General features: G+C 48.8%; 1 protein-coding gene across 7 annotated transcripts in view; it reads left to right on the top strand.

Moving 5' to 3' along the window:
* GATA3 (GATA binding protein 3) overlaps positions 1 to 13,570 on the top strand; it is a 32,749-nt gene extending 19,179 nt beyond the window's left edge. For 5 of the 7 annotated variants that reach the window (XM_077897267.1, XM_077897266.1, XM_077897265.1 and 2 more), the window contains 3 exons: positions 167 to 312; positions 4,839 to 4,964; positions 8,966 to 11,098. In XM_077897267.1, the coding sequence (XP_077753393.1) occupies positions 167 to 312; positions 4,839 to 4,964; positions 8,966 to 9,250 (557 nt within the window). In that variant the 3' untranslated portion in view covers positions 9,251 to 11,098. Of the gene's footprint in view, positions 1 to 166; positions 313 to 4,838; positions 4,965 to 8,965; positions 11,099 to 13,290 lie in introns of those variants that run through there. The other 2 variants (XM_077897269.1, XM_077897268.1) reach the window with 2 other exon arrangements.
* Positions 13,571 to 15,624: the final 2,054 nt, after the last annotated feature.

The raw sequence follows: 15,624 nt of genomic DNA, 5'->3' as shown, positions 1-15,624 counted from the left end.
GGTGGTGGTGGTGGTGCCGGTGGTGGTGGCGGTGGTGCTGGAAGTTCCCCGATGGAGGGAGCAGAGAGGGGGGAAGAAAAAAGTTCCCAAGGTTACTTTCATTCCCTCCTTCTGCGGGCTGTCGGTTTTGCTTCCATAAGTGACTTATGTGTGATCTTGTTTCCAGAAGGCAGGGAGTGCGTGAACTGCGGGGCCACCTCAACCCCGCTGTGGCGACGGGATGGCACCGGGCACTACCTGTGCAACGCCTGTGGGCTCTATCACAAAATGAATGGACAGAACCGACCCCTTATCAAGCCCAAGCGAAGGCTGGTGAGTTCGAGGAACACTGATCCAACACTGACCATTGTGTGTTTTTAATTTCCTCTCCTCAGGAAGGAGAGCTTTCTGCAGGAAATTGGCAGGACAGCTCAAAATCATGTCAGCTTGCTTGGGATCATTCCCCCCCACCCCCCGCCTTTTTTCTTTTCTCAAATTAGATAGACAGCAAAGAAAGTTCTCTCTGCTTCTCCCTCTTCTCTCTCTTTTTTCCCCCTTGCCATTTCCTAAGTCGCTCGCCCCATTTCTAAGCTGGCTTTTTGGTTAGCAAATCTCTGATGTATCTGCAAATAGAAGGAGAGCTGGACTAGGACCAGGGCAACCGAGTTCAGATTCGTGGGTGTGATCACTGTGCCATGGATGGAGAAGTGTTGTGTGCAGATGGAACGGGCCGGGCACCTTCCAGGACAGGTCCCTAAGTGGCAGGTCCCTGAGGAAGTGAGCACACTTTGTGCCACGGAGGGGTCTCCTGTGCCCAGGCTGTATGACTGATGGGGCCAATTAGCTGAATCCCACAGACAGCAGCCACTGGATCTGGCTGAGGTTTTCTTCTTTCCTGGTCCTCAGGGTTGAGGGCTTTCTGCAGCTCATGACTTTGGGGGGTGGGGTGTGGGGGAAACCGTGTGATTCCTGCCTTGCCTCTTGGTCTCCTGTAACATTTGGTCGTATTTTCCCTTTGAACTACTGCTTGGGAGGGTGATGGTTTGTAATCCCCTCCTTCCTTTTTTCTTTAGACTTCTCTCAAGCCTCAGGAGTACTCTGAGCTATTTAGAAGGGAAACTAGCGAGAGAAGTTCATTTGTGAACTTGTCTTAGGAACCTCGGGCTCGGATTGAGTAGCAAGTGTATGTAGCAGACAAATAAAAGCAGGCTTGGCAAATGATAACCCTAACCACAGTCAAGAGATCAAAATGCTTTTTGTGGTGATGACATTCACCAAGTAGAGAGGGGAGGAGGTGAGTTTCCTCATGCAGATTAATGGATAAAGCAGCATCCATCAAATTCTAAGTGTGTGTGTGTTGTGTGTGGGAGAAACAAATCCTCTGTGTTCTTTTTAAAGAATTATTTGTCATCTCCATCAGATTTTAGCGCAACTCAACACCTTTCACATCCTTTTCAGAAGAAGGAAAAACTTTCTAGGGATGGAAGTGCCCACGTGACTTTAATTTTTTTGGCAATCCTCTCCCTCTCCCGGCTTTATTCCTTCTGATCTTTGCCCCCTTCTCAGCCGTTCTCAACCTCCCCCCACTCAGTCTCCATGCACTTGGGTATTTTTTTTTCCCCTTCTCTCATGTGCAAAGCTAACTTCCTAGGAAAAAGCTGCCGGATATCTGAGCACTGGAGATAACTCATAAACAACAACCCAGCTTCCCCAACCTAAACATCAAGATGTTTGAACGTATCAGAACAAGACGTGTTTGAAAAAAAAATGGCTGGAGGTGTTAGCACAGAATGAATATGATCGCACCACAAAAGAATGCTCTGAATCATTCAAAACCTGGCCTTAGTAAAAAAAAAAAAAAAAAAAAAAAAAAAAAAAAAAAAAAAAAAAAGAAAAGAAAAGAAAAAAAAAGAAAAAGAAAAAGAAAGAAAAGAAAAAGGAAAGAAGGAGAGGGAAAGAAACAAAACTAACAACAAAAACTTAATTCTTAAAATAAGTCATGGTACCATCCTGATAATTGGACTTTGTTTTTTAAGGTAAAAAAGAATAAGAACAAAGAGGGTATAAAGTCTGAGAGTATGGGCTGGTTGATGAGCAAGAGTGCATTTGACATTTTCTTGGGGTTTCTTCTGTCTGGGCAGATTGTTGCATAGGAGGGCTCTACTTGCATTTTATATAAGTTTGTCTTTATTCTCCTTTCATAAGAAATCTCTAGAACTCTGAGTAATAATTGCTTTTAATTCTGGTGTTCATTGGCTGTCACATTTTAAGCTGTCTTTTCTTTCTTACTCATCCGTTCTGAGTGGTTTTATGTTTTTAGTTCCATGGAATTCATATGCTCCAGAGACCGACTCAGAGCACAGTCAGGATATCGTGTATATATTTTTTAGCCCTTAGACGCGTTTGACTTCTGAGTTACCTAGAACTTTCTTTTTCTTCCCTCTATATTTCCTGCTCCTTCGGGCCAGCTCCGCCTCCCCACTTTGCTCTCTTGGCTGTGCACGTTTGCAGATTCACCAAAGACCACCCAGCCCAGAATGTGGCTAGCTCTTCCGAAAGATGCATATCTAACACTGAATAAACTCATGCAGGAAATAGAAGAAATGACTGGAGAGAAGAGCCATAAAATAGAATATTTTTTTCCGAGTGTTGCCAGGGTTTCCGTATGTCTGATGGCTAGCTGAGGAGAGCCTGCTTTATTAATGTACTTTGTCTCCTGCTAGAGAACCAAACAGTGTGGCTTTTAGAGGTTCTGTATAAATTCGCATCAAGTCTGGGGACCGGAGATGTATGCTGAGGCCGCTTTACGTATTTATGTTACTGTCAATATTACTGGGAGGGACTGTACCAGGAACCTCATCGCTTGGGGCTCGGATTTTACCCGCTGGCATTCTGGGCTCATAGTACACATTAGAAGTTGCTGAGCTGGGAAATCTGGTGCCCGCGTAGATATTCATCGACTGCATCTGAGTATCTGTTCTAAAGAAAAAAAGTACAGGAAGAGAAAAATGATCACATGATAACATCGTTGTCAGAATCATTAAGGCCTGATATTATGTAGCAGTTTCTTCCCTAGAGGATACGAGTGACAGGTAGGTCAGATGCAGCTCAGTGAGGTTCTTGAAGGCAGGTGGGCGCAAACGTGCGGTGCCAGAGGCGGCGGTGCCTCCGGGATTGTGGTGAACTGTTTCCAGAAGGGACGGCCAGAAAGTTAGAGCTTTCTCAGTCATGACAGAGAAGAGCTGTTTTGACTTCTAGGTGTTTTTTTTTTTTTTTTTTTTTCCCAGAATGCAGAAAATAATCATGGGGTGTGTGTGGGAGAAGCCATAGCTCTGCTATTTAAGCTTGTAGGAAAGAGAAGCATATCTGTGGGACGGTTTAGTGGTTTGAAGGGAACAGAAGCAGTCTGCTTAATTCGGAATAACTACCAGGTTTTTCCCATATCTGGCAGCTTTGGGTGTTTGGCCTAACTTTTTGCTTGATGAAATATTGATGGAAAAAAAAGGAAAAAAGAAAAAGCACAGCACAATCCCTATAGTTTTATCTCGGGCTCTTTCATAAACATGCCAGAATTTTCTAGATCACAGATAGCCGGTATCTCTCTCTCTCTCTCTCTTGACTTTGGTAAGATATTTGAGTCCAGAGCAGGGGCCTACTTTCTCAGTTAAAATTGCCTTTTTATGTTGGGGGAGGGGGTGACGGATTGACAGGGGTATACGTTAAAAGGGACCCAACTTCATTTTCTGTGGAAAGTGTTTGAGTTTAAATTTTTTTTTTTTTAAAGCATGGACATAGGGACTCGTACCCTCGTAAATTTAAGTGCGTCAAAAAGCGAAAGAAAAAAAATCTCCCTCTTAAAGGAAATGAAGGCAATGACACAATCCGATAATTAAAATTCAAGCTGAGCCTGACATCTGACCTGCAACTCTTGTGCTCTCTGTGAACAGCAAATAGGAAATACCTAATTTCACGAAGGTGAAATGAGATGAGAGCAGGACGGGGTGGGTGGGTTCCTGTTGATTAGCAGAATTCTTCATTCTTTTCAGTTTGTCTCATGAACTGAAAGCCACCTAGAGAGAATGAGGGTGGCGGTCACCAGGAGTGACCGAGCCTGGAAGGGACGGGCCGTGCAACTGTAGGGCCGCTGCACGTTTGCTGGAGTCTTGCTCACGAGGGATGTCCTACCTGGTGCTTCCCGGATGGCACGTCCTGGGGGTGCACGGCCCCCCACCTCCGACACAGGCACGGGTGCTCTTGGACCGAGCTGGCCCTCTCTTCTCTTTCTGATCCAGCATTTCTTTATTTGGGAGCTGTCAAGCGCTCCCCGTGTTTGGGCTTGCTCTTCCTCCGCTGTCAGTGTGTCGTGATGGCCGGTAGCCTCCTCGAGGATTGAGCTGGGCAGTTGCCCTTGAAAGAGGCCTCCTGTGAGTCTGGTGGACCAGGGGTACTGGGAGCCGGGTCCCTAACGAACGTGGTTAATTCAGGGTCACTACCCATACACATTACGCATCTGGCGAACTTTGCTGGGTGAGGCTCGGGCAGGGGGGTCATTAGCTCGGGGAGGTGGCGCTGGCTCTCTGACCTATCCCTTGCTGCCCAATAGGACGGCAGGCTGAATTCTGAACCCCTTGACGACAGTCTGACAGGCTCCTATGCCAGTGGATTGGCTGAATTTTTCTTCTTGAGGCAGCTTTTGGGGATCTTTATTACTTTCATGTGGGCCACTTGCTAGTTTTGATTTCAATGATAATTTTTTCTTTTTTCCTTTTCCTTTTTTTTTTTTTTTTAAAGTGTGTCCCCGTAGTTCTGAAAACACATTTAACATTTGCTTTGATTTTACCCTCTCTCCCCACTCCCAGTCGGCAGCAAGAAGGGCAGGGACGTCCTGTGCGAACTGTCAAACCACCACTACTACCCTCTGGAGAAGAAATGCCAACGGAGACCCCGTCTGTAATGCCTGTGGGCTGTACTACAAGCTGCATAATGTAAGTGTCCTGGGCCCAGGCCCGGCTCCTTTCTTGGGGATGCCCGGGAGATAGCGTTTCCTACTCCAGGTCCCCTTCTCCATTCGATCGCCCTCCTTTGGGCCAAGTGCTCTGTACCCCATGGCTGTGCTGAGCCCAGAGAGTGTAGGGCAAGGAGGGACCCCATGGCCCCAGGTCCGTGTGGAAAACACCACGATGCCACCATCCAATGGCCTGAGGTGGGCCTGGCCTGGGCTCTCCTGTCTTCCCTTTGGAAAACCATTCTGTTTCAATGTTTCCTTGCAGTTGAAACTTTTTGCAAAAGAGGGAAAGAGAGCAAGCAAGGGAGTGGAGGGGAAAGGTGGAGAGAATTGGGTGGAATGGTGTGCGGGGGCCCCCGGAGTGCTGGGACAGGATGGCTGTGTCACTGGGGGGCAGGCAGGAGGCTCGCTTAGGCCGTGTTGTGAATTTTAAATGGACTCTCTGTGTACAAGACGTGAGACGAAACGTCTGGCCGATTTCATCAGACGTCTTGGTCCTCCCCAGCAGAGAAGGGATGACAGCAGCCGAGTGCGGTTGTCCATACCAGGGAAAAGAAACTCTTGTCTCCTCTTCTCTATCATCTTTTCGCAGATTGAGAATTCCCAGCCAGGGTTTAGCTGTGTCGTTTCCAATCTTTTACTTGGGGGTCCTCCCATTTTGTAATATCTTTATATAAAAAAAAAAAAAAAATTGGGTGTTTTTTGTTTTCCTGAAATAACTCTGGCTGACAGGCCATGACCTCCTGAGGCCTGCAGTTTAATTAATTCCAACGAAGAAAAAAATTGCCATTTCTCTTTCTTTCTCCTAAAGTCTCCTTGCCAATCTGACTCTGGCAAAGTCTGGGGCTGAATGGGGAAGAGGCAGGGCTTTTTGCTCAGGGCCATTCTGGCAGCGAGCTCATCTTACTCAGGCATACCTGGGAATCGAGAGGAAGCTTTCCTGCTTAGATTTTTTTTTTTTTTTTGAGGTGCAGGAGCATTTCTCAGGGTGATCCTACCACCCTCTTCCCTCTTTACCTTTTGGGAATACATTGCTGCCAGGTCCAGGGACCCCCGTGACACTCATGGCCCTGCCTCTGGGGTCATCCCCTCCTGACACATCCCCTCCTGGTCCCTAACGGAACTGGTCTTACCAGTCACTGTCTCTGGGACCCTGGGATGGACGGCAGCCTCCACCTGTTTGTCAGCAGTGCAACCTGAGTTCTGTTTTCACTTTGGGGAGTTGACTCCCTCGTCGCTGTGCAGTCAGATTTGTGATCAAAATCTGGAAGATTTGGGGCATCCGAGTTTTACGGGCTACCTGGCCATTGCCACAGCCTCTCCTGATTGTTTTTGGCTGTAATTTCTGGTTTTCAAAGAACTTTCGGGTTGCTTGATTACATTTGAGCCTCAGATCGCCCCATGATGCCGACAGGACAGAAGTTGATTTCCGTTTTACTTGAAGAGGTTATGACTCAGACAATCGAGTGTCTTGTGCAAACCAACTTGGCCAGTGGAGCAGAAGAGCCGAGACTGGCCTGAGAGTGGCCCAGGCCTTCCGGGGAGGTCGGGGGTGTGAGGGCTGCTAGGGACCAGTGGAAAGTAAACCCGTTCCCCCTTCAGGATGTACCCGGGTTCCATTCAAAGTAATGAATTGGCCGCATATAGATCTTTCTTTCCTCTGCGCATAGGAGTGCGGGGGAAACGAACCAGCCCTCAATTTCAGGGGCTCCTTAGCCATGATGACATAGGGTCTTGGTTGTGTCCCATCTAAAAAAAAAAGGAAAGAGGGAAAGTTCTAGAGGATACCAGTTTTTCTCAAGTCTTCACTGCTCTTTCTCTCTCCCACCCCATCCTTAATGGGCTCCTGACTTCGTGGCTGGCGGGGAACCTTGCTCCCCAACAAGTGGTCTTTCCACCTTCCCTGCTTTAGCGAGGCTTTGCAGAAGGAGGCGACTTCTGTGTGCTTGGCGACAGGAGCTTATAACCTGCGAACGGTCTCGTGGCGTCGTGTGTGTTATGCCCACCGGGGTACCCGTGTGCCCACGCTGGGAGTTAGTTCCTTCCTCCTTATCTAGGTGTTTCGATAACTACCTATCGCAGGATCAGTGTATCTAGGTGGTGTTGAGACTAGTTATCTGGGGTTGTGCTGCTATCTGTGTAACTAGATATTATATTTAGATATCTGGCTGTGTATATCTAGATATCCGCGTAAAGAGCTGTGTGTCTAGACATTATCTTGGGGGGAGATTTGATGTGACAGTAGATTCCTATCACCTCTGCAGGCTGCATCTTTATCTTGATTGTCACTTTGAAGGAGGAACCCTGAGATGTTCTTTTGGCAGTGACCTTTTAGCTCTTCTGCTTTCCTGGCACCAGGGGGACCTGGGTCTCAGCTCTGGCATGGGGTTCGGTACCCCTCTTTGGGGCGGCCTCTCTCAGCTCCACCCCGGGAAGCTGTGGTCTGCTGCTCCCAGAAGTGCTGTTGGCAGCCTTTTGCTCTTGGCTGTTGGGTTCTATCTTCCTCCTTTTTTCTTCTTTTAAAAGATTTTATTTATTTATTCATGAGAGTCACAGAGAGAGAGGCAGAGACACAGGCAGAAGGAGAAGCAGGCTCCAAACAGGGAGCCCGATGCAGGACTCGATCCCAGGACCCCGGGATCAGGACCTGAGCCGAAGGCAGATGCTCAGCCACGGAGCCTCCCAGGCGCCCCTCTGTCTTCCTCCTTAACTCTCCTGTTCTAGCTTGTGGATCAGACTGGTAGGTCCTGGAGACCGGAGAGCCTCTTCTCTTCCTCCACCCCTGAGGACCCAGGTGGAAGAGGATGCTTTTCCCTAAGGAGTCAGAATGACTGGGAGGGACCCTGACCTTCCCTCCTCCAGATGTCTTGCCTGACGCATGGCCAGATGTTGTGTGGTTTGCCGTACGGGGCAGATGTGTGCCGTTGAGGTGACTCGGATTCTGACTCGTTGTGGGGAGTGAGCTCTGCTTGCCTTGTCAAGGCCCCTCTCTTGATCCTACCCCCGGCCCTCTGCCCCCAGCCCGTGTATCTTAGAGGCTTCTCCAAAAGAGGGAGGTGGTGTGCTGTCTCGGATGCTGAAGATTAGTTGATGATGTTCAGAGGAGGACCTTGCTTGCCTTCCTGGAGCTCACTCCTGCTCTGAAATTTTCCGGACGAGGGTGCTTTCGGGCCTGCGTGGTTCGGCGCACCCCACGGTGCTTAGCAAGTTGGTGGGGATGGGTCGCTTGGCCACTTCTCTAGGTAGAAGTGCAGAGTCAGAACTAGGCCTTTTGTTGGTTGGGGCTGCTGTGATGGGGGCAAGAGACACCTCATTCAAACACGACCCCAGAAATTCCAGGGGAGGATTTCTACAGCGCCCCTAAGTGTGCGAAGCTCGGGCAGGAGGGAGGCCTCTGGACGTTACTTTGGAGAGGGGTGCAGCCCTCATCCCTCCAGGCACAGGGGCTGGAACCCCTCAGCTTGGTCGCCTTGGCGATGCGTGGATTTCCCACGAAGAGACAAAATGTTATTTCCCTTAGAGATTCCTTATTGCCTCCCTTTCCATGAGCTGTTGTTCTAAGGAGGTTCTAAGGAAGTAACACGAGTTGTTATATTTTAGCTCCCAGAGAAACGCAGTCGTGCAGGGTGGGTCTCTAGAATAGGGTCCTTGGGGACGCAGGGTTTCCCGAGGCACATTTTCCCTGAAGTGATTGATGTTGCTGAGCATCAATGACACCCTGTGCCTGGACCAGCTCACCTGGGATCTCTCGGTGCCTGACACCGAGAGAGGCTGACAGTAGGAACCCCGCCGCAGGCTGAGTCTGCAGGACCCCGGGTCCCCTGCAAGGAGACAGGAAAGGGTGGGAGGAAGGGCCCCCCTCCCCAGAAGCAGATCCCTGGTGCGGGGCGGTCAGAGGCACCGTGGTGAGGTGTGAAAGCCTGTGCCCTTTCAGAGCCAGCCAAAAAGTAAAAAAAAAAAAAAAAATTGATCTTTGTTTAGATCAACAGACCCCTGACCATGAAGAAGGAAGGCATCCAGACCAGAAACCGAAAAATGTCTAGCAAATCCAAAAAGTGCAAAAAGGTGCATGACACGCTGGAGGACTTCCCCAAGAGCAGCTCGTTCAACCCTGCCGCCCTCTCCAGACACATGTCCTCCCTCGGCCACATTTCCCCTTTCAGCCACTCCAGCCACATGCTGACCACTCCAACGCCGATGCACCCCCCGTCCAGCCTCTCCTTCGGACCTCACCATCCTTCCAGTATGGTCACCGCCATGGGTTAGAGCCCCTGCTCGATGCTTCTAGGCCTCCCGGCGAGAGTCCCTCCAGCCCTTTCTACGTGCATTTTTGCAGGAGCAGTATCATGAAGCCGAAAACTGATGGATCTATGTTTTTGAAGGCAGAAAAGCAAAATGACGTTTGCCACTTTTGCAGAGGAGCTCACTGTGGTGTCTGCGTTCTCGATCACTGAATAATCTGGATCCCATTTGTGAATAAGCCATTCAGACTCTCATTCCCTATTTATCAGGGTCTCTCTAGTGCTGTGAAAAAAAAAAAAAACAACACCCCAACAAAACACAAAAAACAAACCATGGCGAACTTTGCATATAACTTATATTGTAAGAAATACTGTACATTTGAAGAAGACGTTATCGCATCTGGGTAGCCATAAGAAAGGCATCAAGGACGCCAAGGATTTTAAGGAATACGGGGCAGATAACGAACGGAAATTAAGAAGAAACTAGGTCTGCTATTCAAACGGACAAACCGCCAGTGTTGATTCCTTTCACTGGTCACAGTTGTTCGATGCATTAAAAGGAAAAAAAAAAAAAAAAGGAAAAAAAAAAAAAAAGAAAAAAGTCGTAGGCAAATCATTCGTTCCAAGCGGTGGGCCGCTGTCTAGGAAGGTCTCTCCGTCCTGGGCAGCCAGTGTGGCCACTTGCACGTTGCCATCCGGGGGTTCAGGGAGCCCCCGTCCAGGCCCTACCCGCTTTGTGAACAAGTCCCTGTAATTGTTGTCTGTATGTATAATTCAAAAGCACCAAAATAAGAAAAGATGTAGATTTATTTCATCATATTATACAGACTGAATTGTTGTATAAATTTATTTACTGCTAGTGTTAAGAACTACTTTTTTTGTTTTAATATTTTCCTTCTTTCTCCATTTTTTTTTTTTTTTTTTTTTTTTGGTTGAATAAACTAAGGTGGCTGTGCTCCGGAGGGCTTCTTTTCCATTTTGTTTTTTGATGATATTTATTAACTAGCTTCTAAGGGTACAGCAGCATCTGTCCCCTCCCTCACTCCTTCCGCAGCCTGCGCTGTCAGGGTAGCAATGTATGAGCTACCGACGTGCATGCCCGCGACCTCGGCCGGACAGACCGGGTCCCGAGAGCAGCCTGGCTGATTGTTAGGTCTTGCTGTGTTCTGTGTTTAGTGATCACTGCCTCTCCCATACAGTCTGTTGGAATAATAATATAAAAATAAAGTTAAAGCATTTTAAAAAACAACCAAATAACATCGTATCGAAGTGGTTGGTGGCCAAGCTCTTCTAGAATCTGGTAGCTCTAGCTAATGGGAAAGCAAACCCCAAACCTGTTCAGTTATTCGCTAGGAGGTAATGCAAACATTGATTGCTTTGGGAAGCCGGGCATCTTTGGAGCTCTCACTCTGCTGCAGCCCAGAGGCTTTTTCTCCGCCACCCCCTTCCAGGGTGGGCGGCTGGGGGACCTTCTGCGTCCCCCCCACCCCCAGTGAGCCGCAGCCCCTCCTGCTGGCAGCAGGAGCAAGAGGGAGGATTTCCTCGCGGAGACTGGCGGGCGGATGCAGCTGACGGACCCCGCGGGTCTCTGCAAGATGTGAAGGAGCTGGGCTGGTGCTTGAGTTCATCTCTGTTTTACTTTTCTACTGTCGAATTGAATAACACCGCAGTGGAGGCTTTCTTGGCATGTTTGCGACACACGAAATAACCGTTTTTTGTAACTTAAACGCTGTATAGTTTCCTTTGACTCTGTTGACAGAATGTGTAACTATGGCACACATTTGAAAAATCTCTGTTAAATCGCCTCTCTGCTTTCTTAGCAAATATTTTAAACCTAAAGCTAAATGTTGAAATAAAGGAGTTAGAGACTTAACTGAGATGCACGCGGAGATCTTACTGGCTGCTAATTAATGACCTGCGCTGGGAATGTTGTTTTCAGCCCCTTCCAAAGCTCCGAAGGTCGGACTCGTCCTCCTCTGTTGCCGAATTCGGTTCGGGAGATTTTTCTGGTGTGGTTCCAGTGTCTCAGGATCCGCCACCACTTTTCTTCGGGGAACAGATTTGAGACCGTGCTCTTTCACCTTAAGAACAGGGAGTTCAAATTCTTGACATTCTTGGGGGGGGGGGTTGCACACGTACAAAAATCCTAAACTCAGTACTCGAGCTACAATGTGTTTTAGGTACCGTGGGCGACACTGGCACCTCTGGTCCGCCCCCACCCTCTTCCTCCTCCTCCTCCTCCTCCTCCTCCTCCTCCTCCTCCTCCTCCTCCTCCGGGGAAGTGTCATTTTATCATTCTGGCCGTTGATTCGGCTCGCTAAGATATTTCTAGAAGATGGTGCAAAAGATCTACACTACACATGATAACAATGATTCTGTTTCTTCGTTAGGGCATTATCACGTGTTTCCATGGTTTTTTTTTTTTTTCTTCTTCTTCTTTTGACTTCACTTAAATAGAAGATGCTAGAAGAGCAACAGGAGAGGGTTTTACTCTTAGGAAAAAACAGAGGTTGTAGATCTAAAACATTGCTTCAAATGTTTTTGAGGAAACTGTATCCTGTTTTTTTTTTTTTTTTTTTTAAAGAAGATTTATTTTAGGGAGAGAGGGAGAGAGAGCACGAGCGGGAGGGGAAGGGGCAGAGGGAGAGGGAGAAGCAGACTCTCCACTGAGCAGGGAGCCCTCACCCCCTCCCACCCCAACTCGGGCCCAAGACCGTGACCTGGGCTGAAAGCAGATTCTTAACCGACTGAGCCACCCAGGAGCCCCAGTTTTCAACCTGTTGCGCCTCTCTTTGGAGATAGTTGGATTAGCTTATCCCAAGGAGGTTTGGTTGTGATCTCTACGTGCACATTTGGATGATTTCTTGAAAAACAGTTTAAAAAGCCAACCCAATCGAAAAACACTCAGTGACAGAGGGTCACGGGGAGCTTTTGCTGTTTAGAGCCCCTCTCTAGGATGGTGGAAATTCATGGGTAAACACTTGGGATGTAGGTGCTTCTGTCAACAAACACCTACAGTGAGTGTCTAGACTGAAGTCCGTTTCAAACCACTTTTTTTTTTTTTCTTAAAGCAGACCAGGAAATAGAGAAACCCAGCCTCCCGTGTCTTCTTCGAGTGTGACATTCACATGTTATTCCCCTTCAGGGACGCCGCGCCCTGTGGTGACACTCCCAGCCGGGCCTCTGCCTTGGTCCTCGCCAGGCAGACAGGAGGCCCCCAGAGGTGGGGACACCCGGAGCCCGGCTTCTGAGATCTGTGTCTCTTTTCTGAACCTCCCTCTGGTTTCAGAATTGGTTTTCAAGGCTTGTCCTCATCACAGGACTTCAGTTTTAGTGTTTCCCAATCAAGAGCCGTGTGGAGGAGGCCCAGCCTTCCCAGGTACTGCGTGCCTGACCTGGATTTAGTAAAAGAGATCTGCTCCCAAAATTCAAACACGGGAACGCAGATGCCAGCCTTCCTACCCCACCCCTCCGTATTCTCCTCGCAGCAGTGAATTGTCCCATTTGCGTCCCAGGGGTCTCGAAGCATTGTTATTCCAGGCTCTCTTTGGTTTCACACCCTCCTCCATCCTCCACTTAACCCCCAAATGTAGAGTCATTTTTCTCATCTCTCTTGGACAGGGGTCAGCAGAGATAAGAAATAATAATAATAGTAATAATAATAATTATTATTATTTAAAATGATAGAAAGTCCGAAAGAGAACTTTGGGACCATAGCATCTTATATACAGTTTTTACCCTGAAGCAAACATTGCAACTATTATCTGAGACAGCTGATTGACACGCCGACCCCTTCCCTGCACTTTTTTTTTCTTTAAGGATTTTTAAAATGTATTTATTTGAGAGAAAGAGTGAGAGAACAAGAGAGAGAGAGAAAGAGAGAGCTTGAGTAGGGGGAGGAGCAGATGGGGAAGCAGGCTTCCCACAGAGCAGGGAGCCCGAGGTAGGGCTCGACCCCAGAACCCTGGGATCATGACCTGAGCTTCACCGATGGAGCCCCCCAGGCGCCCCTCTCTTGCACTTTCAAATGAACTTCTGAAACACGTTTCCATCTTGCTCAAACAGTGTGAGGACACCCTCAGATTGGACGTGTCCACACCGTTGGCGGAAGCGCAGTACAGTGGCAAGTTGGGACCTCAGAGAAATTCACTGATCCCTTGAACGTGTGGCGACAACTGCTGTGGAGTCTGAAAGCTTCGGTTTCATCCTGGGCTCTTCCACCGATGACCGGAATATTCTGAGGCCATTTGTTTGATTTCCCTGGGAATCAGCTCTTGATCTAATTGGACGAGGTGATCTCTGAGACCCACCGGAGGAGACAAATATGATGATTTATTTCATTGGATCTTTTTCTTTTGTTTTTTGTTTGTTTGTTTGTTTGGTTTTTTTTGGAGAATACCCTTTCTTAGGAAATACGTCCTCACAGCCACCGTCAGAGTTTAGAGCAGGGGATTATAAAAGCCTCGAGGGATGGTAGGTCCTAAGACTCCACATGGGTCATTACGTGGGTCATTCCGCTCCCATCTGTCCTGGGTGCTATCTTGCAAAGACACAAATTAACTTGTATTTTGTGACCATCAACCCAGGACGGGAGTGAGTGTCCCAGTCTGCAGATTCCCTCTTTCTGAAATGTGTCCAGGCCCCTCTTGAGTGGAATACACAACAAGACTTGCTTGTCCTGCTGATGTTGGCAGCTCGGTTCATATTTCAGTCATCCATTGTGTAAAGAAACTCTGCCTGAATTGCTTACAGGCTATTCTAGGGAGATAGCCAGAGCCCAGTGTTTCACTTTCCCGGTGCCCCTTCTCTGAGGGGAGAAGCAGAGGAAGTGGATCAATGTCCCCCCCCACCCACCCAAAGCAGTTCCTTTTAGGGTGCTCTGTGAGGGCTCTGCTATCTCCAGGCCCTTCCTTGCTCCCTCTCCAGCTCCTTTGCAGGGGATCCCGGTACATTAGCCACATTGTTTGTGGTGCGTTTTTACAATTCCCTGTCATGTCTGTGTGCAGTTTGGCAGGCTGCGCATTGGAGTGGGGATTTGGAGAGCCGGCCCGCTGCCCCTCCCCACCCCACCCCACCCCCGTGCCCCCTGCCCTCTCCCCCCCCCACCCCGCACAGGTCTCAGGCTCAACAACACAAGGCCTGCTTTATAAAGCCCCAGCCCCAGCCCCAAAGACGTGCAAACACCTGGAGGGGAGTTTGTGTTCCGATGGAAGCAGCTCTGGGCTGAGAATTGTGCAGCTTAGTGATGTGTGTGGATGCGGGCAAGGCAATCAGCTCCTGGAACGTGGGGTCCCAGTTCTGTGACACGGTCTGCAGGGGACCCGGCTGCAGAAAGATTGGATGGTGTCTGCAGGAGGCCCAAACCACTGGGTAGTCGGCTCAGAAATCAGCCCACCTGGGTTTTCCTTTATTTTTGGCCTTTGGCATAAAAATCTTCTAAAAAACAAAAGTTTTGTTTTCTCCCTTTGCTTTTGTTATTTTTTTCTGACTGTCAAATTCGTTAAGATGTTAGTGAGCAAATTTGTAAAGCACATTTGCAAACACACATACACACACACAACTTAAAAAATTTTTTTAAAAGATTTTATTTATTTATTCAAGATAGACATAGAGACAGAGGCAGAGACACAGGCAGAGGGAGAAGCAGGCTCCATGCAGGGAGCCCGACGTGGGACTCAATCCCAGGTCTCTAGGATCACACCCTAGGCCTAAGGCAGGCGCTAAACCGCTGAGCCACCCAGGGATCCCCCCCAAATTTTTTTAAATAAAAGAAGTGGAAGAAACTGAGGACCTTTGACGGGGTTGCTGTGAAATCGGCCATGTGCATTCTGGTGTTTGCATAGATTCTCTCGAATGCCTTAATGAATTTGTTGGGGCCACGGTGGGGGTGGAGGTAGGGGTGGGGGTAGGAGGGGCTTGGGTTTGGGTAGGATATTTGCTTTTTGAGCGTCATTAAAACTCCATTTCACGAACCGGATGGGATCATTAAGTAAAATCCACCTGGTAAGAAGTGGCCACCCTCACCTTTCCTGTGGTCACCCCCCCGCCCCCCATGCTGGGACTTCCATTTCGGGACCGTGGGGAGGAGAGAGGAGTCGGTGCATTGCTCCAGCACCAAGGAGCCTCTCTGAACACACCAGCGGCTCCAGCCTCAGCCCCTGGCCACCCTCACCGCTGCCGCGCTGAAGCCACCTGGAATTCCCTCCAGCGACAGTCCCCGCAATGCTGAGGCCAAAATTCGAATTCTCTCCCACGGGCCTGGAATCCTGTGCTGGGCTTGTGAGCTGACATGTGTCAGATGAACCTGAGAACCTGAGTGTGTGAAGCCGTGCTCTTCCTCACCTTGAGCGTCTTCACACCCACCTCGTTGCAGCAAGCTGGGCTTATCTGCTTATCCCG

The sequence above is a fragment of the Canis aureus genome, chromosome 5 (assembly GCF_053574225.1).
Source record: "Canis aureus isolate CA01 chromosome 5, VMU_Caureus_v.1.0, whole genome shotgun sequence".
Taxonomy (NCBI): domain Eukaryota; kingdom Metazoa; phylum Chordata; class Mammalia; order Carnivora; family Canidae; genus Canis; species Canis aureus.
The sequence above is the reverse complement of the archived record's forward strand: the minus strand, read 5'-3'. Positions and strand labels throughout refer to the sequence as shown.